At 32.3% G+C, this 14,504-nt stretch overlaps 2 protein-coding genes across 2 annotated transcripts; both read left to right on the top strand.

Moving 5' to 3' along the window:
• Positions 1-1,417: 1,417 nt before the first annotated feature.
• Positions 1,418-9,547, top strand: LOC108318822 (TMV resistance protein N). The gene is made up of 4 exons (XM_052880123.1): positions 1,418-2,068; positions 5,466-6,555; positions 6,662-6,934; positions 7,057-9,547. The coding sequence occupies exons 1-4, from the start codon at positions 1,581-1,583 to the stop codon at positions 7,414-7,416; spliced, it is 2,211 nt and encodes a 736-aa protein (XP_052736083.1). The 5' UTR covers positions 1,418-1,580; the 3' UTR covers positions 7,417-9,547.
• Positions 9,548-11,189: 1,642 nt separating this feature from the next.
• LOC128197723 (uncharacterized) lies at positions 11,190-14,272 on the top strand. The gene is made up of 2 exons (XM_052880124.1): positions 11,190-12,214; positions 12,679-14,272. Exons 1-2 carry the CDS (start codon positions 11,828-11,830, stop codon positions 14,071-14,073), a joined length of 1,782 nt encoding a protein of 593 aa, XP_052736084.1. The 5' UTR covers positions 11,190-11,827; the 3' UTR covers positions 14,074-14,272.
• Positions 14,273-14,504: the final 232 nt, after the last annotated feature.

Raw genomic sequence — 14,504 nt, 5'->3', positions numbered from 1 at the left:
AACAAAAAATATTTTTTTATACAAAATTTTTATATTTCTGTAATTTTAAATATTTGTTGCTATATTTTTCCTAAATAAAAAACTACATTTAAAAAAATAAAACTATGTAGAATTCATAAATATATACTACAGGTAGGGGTTGACGAGTTGGTCTTCAGAAAAAAAAAATACGGTAACTTAATACCATAAAATTGATTTTAATACCGAAGTATAAGCTTTTAGAGGTTTAATATCTTCTTTTGTCTTTGAGAAATGTTTAAACTGGTCTTACATTTTTTAAAAAGTTTGAAGCAGTTTCAACTTGTAAAAAATCAAATCAAATTAAATTTTTTTATTACGACATCAAAATTTTAACGGTACAGATATTCCGTAGACAAAACATAATTAAGTGTTTTAGTGATTGTGTAAGTGAATAAGGTGTAAAAATATATTACGATTTCAATCAAGAAAAATGCATCAATATCTGTGACCTTACATTTCTGAAGATGGAACTATTGTGAATCTAAAATGTTCTAAGCATATATTCTGTAGCATTATCGTGTGAATCTAAAATGTTCTAAGCATATATTCTGTAGCATTATCGTGTGAATCTAAAATGTTCTAAGCATATATTCTGTAGCATTATCGTGTGAATCTAAAATGTTCTAAGCATATATTCTGTAGCATTATCGTCCTCTCGTTTCACGATGCTGGAATATTAGTTTTATCATCTCTGCGGTTTTTTTGTGGGATTTAAATTTCAGCTGTCACTCAACATTTATTTGTAATATTCTCAAATAGATTGCATTATTGACTGTCCAAAACTCCTGGTTGTCCTGTTTTATTACTTCTGCTGAAGATTATGGCTCAAAACATCGAACAATGTATTATTTTGATAACATTCATGTAACATGCAACACAATGAAACAAGAGAATGACGAGTGTTGGCAATAATAAATGTAACTATATACTTTTTAATTTGAATTAATTTTTATAAATATAACTATATACTTTTTAATTTTTTTATTATTTATTTGTTATAATAATTATTATTTTAATTTAAAACATAATATATAAAATTAATATTAATTTGAATTAATTTTTATAAATATACTATATACTTTTTAATTTTTTTTATTATTTATTTGTTATAATAATTATTATTATTTTAATTTAAAACATAATATATAAAATTAATATTAATTTGAATTAATTTTTATAAATATAACTATATACTTTTTAATTCTTTTTATTATTTATTTGTTATAATAATTATTATTATTTTAATTTAAAACATAATATATAAAGTTAATTGATTATATAAAATTTGCTTTTTGCATTAATAGAAATATTAGTATTGATAGTCAAACACTTTCTGTGTGAATTTACTGGTATCACATGTAGTGTCTGGATCATTGGACCCTCATGTTTGGTAGAGTGACAAGAACAGTGAATGGGCATAGACGAGAGCACCTTCCAGGAACCTTACTTCATTGATAAGTAAAGTCTGTATATATCAGCCTAGGATACTCTGCTCTATTTAACACACTAAATCGAACATCGTAGTTCAGCATCCTTAGTTGTAGTTTGGTTTCTTTAACATGGGAAAACATGGTGAGGAAGAAGAGTGTTCACGCTACGATGTGTTCATTAGTTTTAGAGGAGAAGATATTAGGAACACCTTTCTACGGCAGCTCCGTGAAGGGTTGGGTAGGAGGGGAATACTCAGTTTCCATGATGACAGGGATATGAGGATAGGGACAGGTCTTTCACTTGCTCTGCGTGAGGCCATTGCAGAATCTAATGTTTTCATAGTTGTGTTTTCTGAGAACTATGCATCTTCCACATGGTGTCTCGATGAACTTGTTAAGATTATCCAACGCACCCACATGAACAGTAAGCAAATTTTTTTTCTTCCAGTGTTCTACCATGTAGATCCCTCAGATATACAGAAAATCAGAAATAGTTTTGGAAAACACATGACGGCACACGAAGAGTTTGGAGAAGAGCCGCAGAAAGTGCAGGCTTGGAGGTCTGCTTTGTCTGAAGCAGCTAACTTGCCAGGGATGCATATTACCACCACCACCAGGTATGTACAAAAACAATTCCTTTCATCATGTAATTACTATAATAAATACAAATTAAACTAATATTAAAAGTATATTACATTTATTCCATCACTAAATTAAAATGCATTGGTCCCATATACATAAATTAAAATAAGTTTAATTATATCTTAAAACTTTTATAATCTTGTGAACTTTTAATTGAATGTTAATAAATATTTATGGTCGATTATGTATTTAATAAATTTATATTTTTAATTGAGTTTATGTTGTTAAATTTTATATTAACGAAATGATACGGTAGTTACGGTTAATGTTATTATTTTACTGTATTATTTTACTATTTTAAAATTTATTTATAATTTTATATTTTTTTATTTTACAATTTTATAGTATTATAATTTTATAATATTATATTTTATAATTTTATAATTTAATGTTTTTATAATTTTATAACTCTATTATTTTATAATTTTATAGTTTTATATAATTTTATAATTTTATACTTTTATATTTTTATGATTTTATAATTTTATATTATTTTTAATTTTATTACGTTATTATTTTATAATTTTATATTTTTATAATTATATAATTTATTAAGAACTTAGTTAAAAGTTTTTAAACTTATCATAGATTTCAAACATAATTAAGCTTTAAAACTTATTTTATTCAATTAATATTAAAGTAAATAAATTTAAATAACCATGTATTAGTATCAATTTGACTAACAATAAATAACTTTAATTGAAAGTTAATGATAAATTGATATTGACTTCGACAACAATATTTCTAGAGTTAACCTAATTAGGTTGATTTTTAAGTATTATCATCCACTTTTGTTGATGATAAATGTTTATTTGTAAATTTAAAATGAATATAAAGTCAAATAGAAATTTGTTAACAATCGTACTTGTTAAATAAAATTTTAATTAATAATTTATCTAATAAAATAAAACATATTTATTTTTTTTTATGAATTTTCATTCTTAAAATCTTGATGGTTGATTTTAAGCCATTTATATTAAATTATTTTTTACTTTAACATATGCAAAAATACCAACGTCATGTTAGATATGTTGATTGACATTGATTGACGTAGAATGATAATTTTTTTCAACATTAATACCTTGAAAATGATCATTTTTTTATATTAATTCACGTCAGAAAATAATCTTTTTTTGGAATTCACTCTTCTTTTATTTTGTTTTAATAAATAATATCCATTTTTACACTTTTATCAAACCTGAAAAACATATGTAGTCTAATTTTCACATTTTATATATCCATAACTCTTCTCAATAAATTATAAACTATAAACTAAAATTATCACAACTAAATATTTTATAATCAGTAATGTATATTAATTACTTAATTGAGATTTTTAATTTTGATAACTATAATTATTATTTTTTGTTGAAACTTTTGTTGACCACTCCTTGAAATTCCTATTTTAGGAAAAAAAAAAAAAACTCATGAGCCCTATTTTAGTCCGTCTGAAGTTTAAAAATTATTTAAAAAATTAATTATTACATATCTTTAAATGACCATAACTTTTGTTTCGGTTGATAAATTTGACATTATCATATTTCGATTTAGGGTTAGAAAAAAAATTCAAGCCCAAGGTAACTTAAGCAGTTAGATCTTCCTTCTAAATTTTAAAAAAAAGGTCATTTTCTATTTTTCGTCAATTTATTTTATTTTTCAAACTTTACAAAAATATTTCATATATTTAGACTTTAAATTTTAATCTAAACTTTTTGTGTGGGCTTCTCAGGATGTTTTTTGGTGCTTTGAACAAATTTTTACATCATTTGGAGTTATTTTGAATATACTTTCACTTTTACTATAAGTTTGGATTAATACGATATATAACAACAAAGAAGTTCAACAATGTCAACAATATCAATAATACCAACAAGTTCAACCAATTTATAGTGCATAAAAAACAAAAACGAAATTAACCTTCTTAAAGGTGGGTTCGTTGTCGGGATAAAGTGTTGTCATTAGTGAGGGAGAAAGGAGAACGTGCCTATGCTCCAAAGAGAGTACTTGTGTACAAAACTAATTGGTCAAAACGAAAAAAAATCATACCTAAAGTAGTTAATCAACGTGCATTTGTGTAAAATGAATTAAATATTACATATGTTGATTGTTGAAAACTTCGTCCGAGATAGGTTTGAGAATAAAAGAAGGTTTCACACAAATATAAAGTGAATAAATTTTCACTCTTCCGTTCAAATTTTTAATGAATTCACTAACATATAACGTATGAAAAGTGATATTCTGACGTTTTATACATCTTTCACATATGAAACTAAGGCATTGGACATCATATGTGGATATATTTTCACTTTCGCGTCAAACATTTTCATGAAATTTATTCAATATAACGTTGGAAATTAAGAATTTCGACGTCTAATAAGCATTTGGTGTCGAAAAAGTATACATCTTAATATCTAAATTGAACATATATTTACGAAAATATCACTCATCATTTTTTAACTTTGTCTTTTTTTTTCTAATTTTGACATTAAACTACATGAGACGTTGAAGTTTTATTTTACACTGGTATATATAATTAATGCTTATATTCAAACTTTACTATCATGTCATCTATAACATTAATAGCATGTCATTCACCTATAATAGTATGTCATTCACATATAAGAGCACGTTATACGACTCTACTTTTATTGGAAATAAAAAATTGCAATATGTGAGGAAATTTAAATGTTAAAAGTATTTATTCCTCCCTTAATTTTATTTTTCTCATGCACCAAAATAAAGAAAAGTAATATTTCTGTGTTTTATTAAAAAATTATAGTCAAGTAGGAATTAAGTAATTTGAGTGTGTTTTACTAAGCAAATGTTATACTCAAGTTCAACACATATGTGGGAATTTACTTCTCACAAAAACAAGAATGACTCGGTGTGATTTATGGATATTAATATTATTTTTATCAGGTGCACTCTTTTTTATATATTATGCTACATCCTAATTATAATAACGCATATAAAATGTTAAATGGCTGACTATGAATTTAAATTTTAGATTCTTTTGGTGTGTAAATGGCTAGTCATGAGATTTATGAACATTTTTGAGAAATTAATTTAAAGATTAAAAAATTATTAAACAAATTCAATGTGAAAAAACAAAACCATTTTTTTGCTTGAATTTGATATTATATTTAGATACTTCTCTTTATTATAAATTATCGATTTTTTAATTTTCTAACTTTTTTCATCTCTAGTAAATTTTGTGTATTCATAATGTAATAATTACTTTTTGTTGTGATACTGATTAGTTAATGCTTATTTTTATATAGTACAATAATCACAATGCTTGTAATTTGGTATAATAACAAAAAAAAAAAATCCAGATATAAAACAAACAATTAATACATTTTACTCATGTAGGTCTGAAAAGGATTATATTGAAGAAATTGTTGGGAAGATCCAAAGGAATCTAGGTCGTAAACCTTTACATACTGGGCAGAACCCTCTTGGACTTGAGCCCCACATAGAAAAGGTTATGTCACTTTTGGACATTGATGACAACACTGTAAAAATGTTGAGCATATGTGGACTTGGTGGAATTGGAAAAACGGAACTTGCCAAAGCTTTGTATAACAAAATTGTGCGACACTTTGATGCTGCAAGTTTTCTTGCCGGTGTTAGAGAAAAATCAAACACAATCAATGGCATGGAAGATCTACAGAAGACACTTCTGTCTGAGATGTTTGAGGAGTCGGAAACTAAGTTGGGAAGTACCAATAAAGGAATTTATGAAATAAAACGAAAGCTTCGCCGAAAGAAAGTTCTTTTGGTTCTTGACGACGTTGATGATAAAGAAAAGTTAGAAAAGTTGGCAGGAGGGTGTGATTGGTTTGGTCCAGGTAGTAGGATCATTATAACGACAAGGGAAAGAGATCTCCTAATTGCTGGAAATGTTTATGAAATGAAGGAACTTGATGAACAACATTCTTTGGAGCTCTTTTGTTGGAATGCCTTCGGACAAGATTGTCCTAAAACTGGTTTTGAAGATGTGTCTATGCGTGCTGTAAATTACGCTAAAGGTCTTCCACTGGCTTTAAAAGTGCTAGGCTCTGATTTAGCTACTCTTCATGGAGGAAGCTTAGATGCTTGGGAAGATGCATTGGAAGAATATAAGAAGACTCCAAATAAAAAGATTCAAGATAATGTGCTTCAAGTATGCTACGATAGATTGGATGATGATGCCAAACAAGTTTTCTTGGACATAGCTTGCTTCTTTAAAGGGGAGAAAGTGGAATGCGTGAACAAAATACTTGAGGAATTTTATTCAGAATCCAAAATGAATGAACTTGTTAATAAATCTCTCATAACTATCGACAATGGCTGCCTCAAGATGCATGATCTAATACAAGATATGGGTAGACAGATTGTTAGGCAGGAAGCACCAAATCCTGGTAAACGTAGCAGAATATGGGATTATGAAGATGTTCTTCAAATACTAACCGAAGATTCAGTAATCGTCTACTTTTTTACTCTATTTGGTTTTTATTTATACATTATAGTATTTTATATTAGTGATAATATGCAATTGATGTTGGTTCTTTGTACTTGTGTTAAAGGGAAGTGATAAGATTCAAGGGATTATGCTTGATCCTCCTCATCAAGAAAAGGTAAAATGGAGTGGTACTGAGTTTGAGAAAATGAAATGCCTCAGAATTCTCATTGTTCGAAACACATCCTTTTCATCTGAACCTGAACATTTACCAAATCATTTAAGACTGCTTGACTGGGACAACTATCCTTCTAAGTCTTTCCCACCAAAATTTCATCCAAAGAAAATCGTTGTTTTCAATTTGCCTAGAAGTTGTCTAACATTCCAAGAGCCATTCAAGGTACAATTCTATATATACAATATTTTCCTATTTTTTACGTTTCAATTTTTCATTCACATTAATAAGTTAATAAATGAACATTCTGCAAATGATCGTTTTTAATGACTTTTTCTATTTGGCAGAAATTTCCGTGCTTGACTAAGATGGACTTTTCATATAACCAATGCATCACTGAAATACCTGATGTGTCCGAACTCCAGAATCTAAGAGAACTGAGAGTTAATCAATGTAAAAACCTAATTGCAATCCATGAATCGGTTGGATTTCTGAAAAGACTTGCTCATTTAAGTGTTTCGGAATGCACAAAGCTTCAAAATGTCATGTCCAGAATGTTTCTACCATCTCTAGAAGTCTTTGACCTCAATTTATGTGAAAGCCTTGGTCATTTCCCAGAGATAATGCAAGAAATGACCAAACTCATTATTGTAAGTGTAATTTTACTATTACAATTCTATAAAGACGTATTATTTATTATAATATAATAGTTTAATGTTATTGTAATAAAATTCAAAAGATAAAAGATTTATATTTATATTTAAATTATTATTAGTTTTGGTGTTTTTAATTTAAATCCTATTGGACTCGGTCGAACAAATAGGTTTGACTATTAATTGATAAATTGATGGTGCAACCGAATATACATGTTTGAATACGAATTCATGAGTGTATAAATAGGATTTAAAAAGATTGAATAAATCTTTTAATTTTTTTTATTGGATGCTAGATTCTCTGACACATAGTCTCTATCCTCACTCAAAACGAGGACGAACGCGTGGAACGAGACAGAGAGGTCTCCAGTTCCATAATAGAGTAAGACCGAGAGGTTTACTGTCGGTTTGAGAGAGAAACCGAGTGTAATAGATATAGCAAGGAACGATCATAAGGAAGGGAGATAATATATTACTATCCCAAGAACAATACATTGAGAAGCTTCTTAAGAAGTTTGGGTATTATGATTTCAAACCCGTGAGTACCCCTTATAAAGTGGAACCTGTCAAGGTTGAACGTATGACTGAACCTTCCAGTGCAGAATATTTTTACTCACAAAAATATGAGTTAAACAAATATATTATAATATATAAATGATAATGAAAAGCGGTAAATCCATTTTTTTTAAAAAAAGAAATAAAATTTCGACTATATGCCGCGGTTCAACCGCGGCATATAACTCAAGAATATGCCGCGGTTAGTGTTAAAACCGCGGCCATATGTCTCGTTTTTAAAAAAAAACGAAACACTTCCCTCTAAGAAGCTGGCCGTGGAGGGTTACCTCCACATAGCTATTTAGCAAGCTGAGGTCTCGTTCGTTAACGGAATTAACCAGACAAATCGCTCCACCAACTAAGAACGGCCATGCACCACCACCCATAGAATCAAGAAAGAGCTCTCAGTCTGTCAATCCTTACTATGTCTGGACCTGGTAAGTTTCACAGCTGCAAAATGAAGCTAAGCAATCCAAAAATCACTTTTCTGGGCTATCACCAGAGAGACCGCATTCAATAAGACAATCATTTTATGAAGACATCAGTCAAGTTTACTCCACTTAAGACACTACTGTATCATTGGGCTAGATCAACGAGGACATGAGCAGAGTTGAATTCAGCATCAGTTAACCAGTGAGTGAATTCTTTCCCTGCGTGACGGCCTGATTGTCGGAAAACTGATAATGCACCTTCACGTGGTTCAACTTGCCATTGCATTTCATTTCTGACATGAGTGGGAGACAACATGAAGTTCTTGAAATAATGTGTTGTGATGAAGAACGTTGTTTGTTGTAATTTTGTTGTTTGTTGTAATTTTGTGTGTTGTGCTTTTGTGTGTTGTGTTTTGCTTAATGTTAAACTATCTTAATTTGTACAAAATGGGTTATTATCAATAATATTTGTTGTTCATATATGTTAAATTCCTCTACACCTCTCTCGTACTCAGCACTAATACGTGGTAAATTAATCCAATTTCGATCCATATTCCTAAATATTACATGCATGCTTTGTTTAACTCATTCAATTGCATGATCATTGATTTTATTTGTATGGACACATATAGATAAATCTAGACATGAAGAAATTCTCGTCTTCGTCTTCGCAAATTCTTCCCAACCCTAATTCTCACACTCACTCACGACAGCAAAATCCCTAACTCATGAAATCCCTAATTCTCATTTCATTTTTTCTGTTTAACTTAAAAAAACAATCAAAATCACTACTTCCCTCATTCCCTGCCACGTATATAGTTTTTTTCATAAAACTATTATCCACCGAATAATCAACCTTAAACGACAATTAGGATTGATGATGATTAACTTAAGCTAAAACATGATCATTACCAATAGGACCGTAATTAGGCTGACGTTAATCCGAAGCCCATTATGAAATCTATTATTAAAATAGAATGACTCAATTTCTCACAAAGCAAAGCTAGATTGAAGATACTAATCCATGATAATGAAAAAAAAGCCTTTAGAATACACAAATGTACTTTTCAAAAAAGTTTTCCATAATCTAAATTCCGTCCAAGGCTAAATATTGGCGAGAGACCGATAGCGAACAAGTACCGCGAGGGAAAGATGAAAAGGACTTTGAAAAGAGAGTCAAAGAGTGCTTGAAATTGTCGGGAGGGAAGCGGATGGGGGCCGGCGATGTGTCTCGGTCGGATGTGGAACGGTCCTAACCGGTCTGCCGATCGACTCGAGACATTGACCGACGAAAATGATTTTTTCAATTCACAGGCTCATTATTCTGGAGTGTGTCTCGGCCTGCAGCATAATAGGCATGGTCCAACATGTGAAGATGGTGAGAAGCAGCATCCAACAAGTTTCCAAAGCACATTGATGAACCACACGGAACGTCACCGCTGTTGTGGGAGAGCGCCACCGTTGCCTAGGAGAACGTCACTGCTGCCATGGATGCTTCACTATACGTCGCGGTTTACGAACCGCGGCATATTCAGCCGCGGTAGTAAGTCAGAGACTTTAGGCCGCGGTTATGACCGCGGTATATAGGTTACGGAATATGCCGCGGTTGTTCAAAGAATAAGTATCCGTTGTCGAGGATAGATGATTTGATGGATCAATTGTACGAAGGTACGATGTTCTCTAAGATTGATTTGAGGTCGGGCTATCATCAGATCTTGGTGAAAGCAGATGATGTGCAGAAGATGACGTTTAGGTCTAGATATGGCCACTATGATCATTACAAAAGAAACAACAAAAAACATAAGAAAAGACCAAAAGAAGTGACAGGTAAACTAATGTGCAAAATGAGTTTTTATAAAACAAACATAATGATATTATCATGCATCACTCATTCATAAAAAAACAATTATATTACATATAAAGACTCATATTAAACTCAATTATTCGAAGCAAAATACTCATTTCTTATCTCAGGGGTGTGAATGGGCAGGCTGAATCAGATCACACCATCTGAGATAAAAATCCAAATCACTCCCAAAGACCAGGACATCGTTGTCTTTTTCCGCCTCACCAAACAGACCCTGGAATCCCCAAGGCTTCCGTCGGCAGGACCTAGTCTCAAATTAATCATGCTATTGGCACTGGAACTTGACCACCAACGCCGCCAGGCCAAACGCTCCCATCTTCAATATCCTTATTGGTTTGGGTTTGTCTCTTGTCACTACTACATGGTCAGAGTACCCTCAACATGTTGTGATTCCTAGAGACCCTTATCTTTGGGAGACAATGGTGTTTTTGGTGGTTGGATTAGTTTGGGCACTTTTGGTTTTGATAAAAAGAGATATGAAGCTCGCAAGCCCATCTGGATGGATAAGTGATCGAGACATGCGAGCAAAGTTTTTATACTGGACAGATATAAAATATGTAGTTCCTCACAAGTATCTAGACCTGCAATTGTTCAAGTAAGAAGGGTTCCTTTTTCAAGAATAGATTGCATATGTAGGGCTTACTGATTTTGTGCAGATGAAAGGACATTGCTATCCATATTTTCACAAAGGATGACCACCTCCTTCGAATGCTTCACGAAGGATGAATCTCTTCCAGACAATTCCTCAGACACACCAAGGATGAACCAGCTATTCCTCTGTCACCACAGTACCACTTCAGGACTTTACAGACAAGAGTTTCCTTAGCTTCAGCAAATTCACAAATCAAGGACGTTTTCTATGTTTCCAAACTAAAGAGCAACATTTAAGCATGGGTCAATTGTTGGAAAAAGATAACTCAGTTTTAATAAAGGATCATATACTATATTTGAAGGATAAAAATGATCATCTTGCACATCGGGTAAAAATGAAGAAAAACTGGATAAAGTTGACGAAGTTGAGGAAGTGGAGGAAGTGGAGGAAGTGGACGAAGTGGAGGAAGTTATCGAAGTGCCATTGACATTCTCAAATTAATCGCCAAGAAATGAGCACTCTTGGTCAATCTATCTATAATCACCCAAATAGCATCATGTCCTTTGACTGTGCGTGGTAAATGGGTAACAAAGTCCATAGTTATGCTATCCCATTTCCACTCAGGTATCTCAAGTTGCTGCAATAGACCTCCAGGTCTCTGATGCTCTACCTTAGCCTACTTCGTCCACTTCATCCACTTAGTCCACTTCGTCCACTTCGTCCACTTCCTCCACTTCGTCAACTTCGTCCACTTCCTTCACTTTGTCCACTTCGTCCACTTCGTCAACTTCGTCAACTTCGTCCACTTCCTCCACTTTGTCAACTTCGTCAACTTCAGAGATAAGAATGATGAATAAAAAATAATTTTTGAATAGTAAAAATGAATAGTAAAAGTGAATAGTAAAAATGAATAGTAAAAAATGAATAGTAAAATTTTTTGGCTATAAATAGCCAAGGGGGGGAGGCTGAAAATTTGCACCAAAATTCTAGAGAAATTGTGAGAAGTCACTGAAGATTAAAATGAAAAATACGGGTATTCAAGAGCTTCCAGAATCGATCAGTAATCTTACTGGGCTTGTTTCTATAGACATATCCAGTAATAAGGAACTTAAGTATTTACCAAGGAGCGTATTCATGTCGCCAAACTTAGAAGAATTGATTGTTTCAGAGAACAATTTTGTATCTATCCCTTCGTGCATCAAGCAATGTGGTGACTGGACAAGTCTCGATTTGAATGGAAGCAAGAAGCTTAAAAAAATTTCTGAACCCACTAGCTTGAGAATTCTTGATGTTCATCATTGTTTAGACCTTGAAGAAATTTCAGAGTTACCGTCTACTGTTCAGAAAGTAGATGCAAGATTTTGTTTCAAGTTAACAAAAGAGACATCAGACATGCTATGGTGTCAGGTATCATACTTATTTTAAATCTTGTTCATTTATTTTAGAAAAAAAAAACTTACGCCTTTTAAAATATTATTATTATTTTTTCATACTTTTTTACTTCGGTTTTACAGTACCCGTTTTTAAATATTTACTAATATTTTTATTTTTTAACCTTTGAAAAAGAGATCTATTTGTCTAAATTTTTTTACGTAAAATGCAACTTATATATTGTAAAATACAAGTTGCATGGTTTTTAATTGTAATATATTTGTTTAGAATGGTTTAAAATTACAAATATTAAAGACGAACTTTATATATGCTTAGATATATATTTATTAAACCTTGTCCTCTCTTACAACTTCCAGCGTCTTTGATATGCATGTAACATTAGATTTTTCTTAGAATAACTGACATTTAAACTACTTTTAGTGATTGTGATGTAAATGCATATAGAAGAGACAATTGAAACTGTTACAATGATATGATAGGTGAAGAAAGGGGTAGGAGGAATAGAAATGGTGATGCCATTTTTAACTGAGATTCCAGAATGGTTTAACTTTGTGGGGGTGGGAAGGATTCCTCGTTTCTGGGTTCGTGGCAAGTTCCCTAAGATTGTTGTAGCGATGATCTTCCACTTCCAAAATGAGAGTCAAAGGGACAGATATGATGGTCGTGGCCTTGTTGATCTGCGTTTACTAATCAACGGGCGATATGCTCCTCGAAAAAGGTATCGGAACTTTAGAATTGAGGCAGAGCACATCTTGTTGTGTGATGTAGGAGTTTTGTGCAGCGAGAAAGAGTGGGTTGGCAATGCAGTTATGGAGCATGAGTGGAATCTGGTGCAGGTTTCGTATGATGCGACGTCGTCGTTGATGATAAGTGGTTGGGGAGCGTTTGTGTTTGAAGAAGGAACGAATATGGAAGATCTCCTGTTCGCCAGTCCCAATAACTTGATTTTGAACGGAGATTCAACCTCTGTCCATAAGGGAAGTTTGGAGGACGACGAAAACTACGTTGGTCTTCCGGAAGGAATAGCATGTGAATCCTGGTTTGAAGGAATAAAGGATGGAATTGTTGAGGCATGGAATAAGTTTCCTTCTATGGATGTTGCTAAAATCTCTGTGGCTGCCTTGAAGAAGAATTGTAAGATTGAATGGACAGTTGAAGGGATGGAGGATATAATACCCTCGGCTGAAAATAGGAGGTACATGATTGGACTTTACGGTGTACTCATGGAAGCAAAACTCAGATTTCCTGATTTGGACGTGTGGGCAACACTAAATACTGTGTTAAAGAGGAAAGGCATAATTAAAAACGGAGCTTTTGGAACACCCCCAAAACCAGTGATGACAATTCCAAGATGGGATTGGAGTACAGTGACACTTCCTCCCTCTCACGACCCTCTGATGCAAATATTCATGATGATGATGAAGCAGCAAAGTCCTTCGGAATCTGAGCTCAAAACTAAAACCTTCTGGAAGTTGAAGGAGATCCACCAAATTCTCCGCAACAAATTATCATATATAACTGCTCCCCAGAACTCAGCCAGCTCTTCCAAAAATCAATATGACGAACTGATTCAGAAATTCAACAGGCAACATGATGCGTTTGTTGGGAAGAGACTAGGCAACCTTTATCGTGTGGCAAAGTATAGGGATAGTGTTGTTTTGAAAGAAAGAGCTGAAGCATTAGAGAGGCTATTCAATACTATGGTATGGCGCCAAAAATCAGAGGAGTTTGGAGATGTAATGACTGCGATGTTCTTGAATGGACTCAGGGATGGAATCCTTGAAGCACGGGCCATCTTACTTGCTCTCCGCACGGACACACTAACTCATGAACGTGTCACCAATGAGGCTACTAATAGTGAAAACATTGACTAGCATATTTGTTTGAGATTTGTAGCAGGTGTAAAATGATGTAAGTTAAATTGTACTCTATGTGTGTCATCTATTTTTCGGAAGTGTTGTTTCTTTCTGGTAAGGATATTCTGTGTCATCGTAGACAGTATTGTTTTCTATGGTAAACAAATCAATATTGGTAAAAATAAGAAAGGCAAGATCTAGCTTGCATTTTACTCCATTTTTATTAGGTAAGTTATCAGAGAAATAGTTACGGCAAGCACGTGATGACAAATGATCTTACGCTTTGGTAAAGACTCCTGGAGTCCAGCTTTTTTGGAGTCAATAACTTCCCAGGTCTATGAAGTCAGGTACCGACCAAACAATGTCTTTCCCATATTTATGTTATGTGTTTTTACGTTGAATGATAAGCATATTTTACAAATTTACACAGAAAGATATAAATGAGTTTT

The sequence above is a fragment of the Vigna angularis genome, chromosome 7 (genome assembly GCF_016808095.1).
Source record: "Vigna angularis cultivar LongXiaoDou No.4 chromosome 7, ASM1680809v1, whole genome shotgun sequence".
Lineage (NCBI taxonomy): Eukaryota > Viridiplantae > Streptophyta > Magnoliopsida > Fabales > Fabaceae > Vigna > Vigna angularis.
Note: the sequence above shows the minus strand (reverse complement) of the source record. Positions and strands in the feature narration are given on the sequence as shown.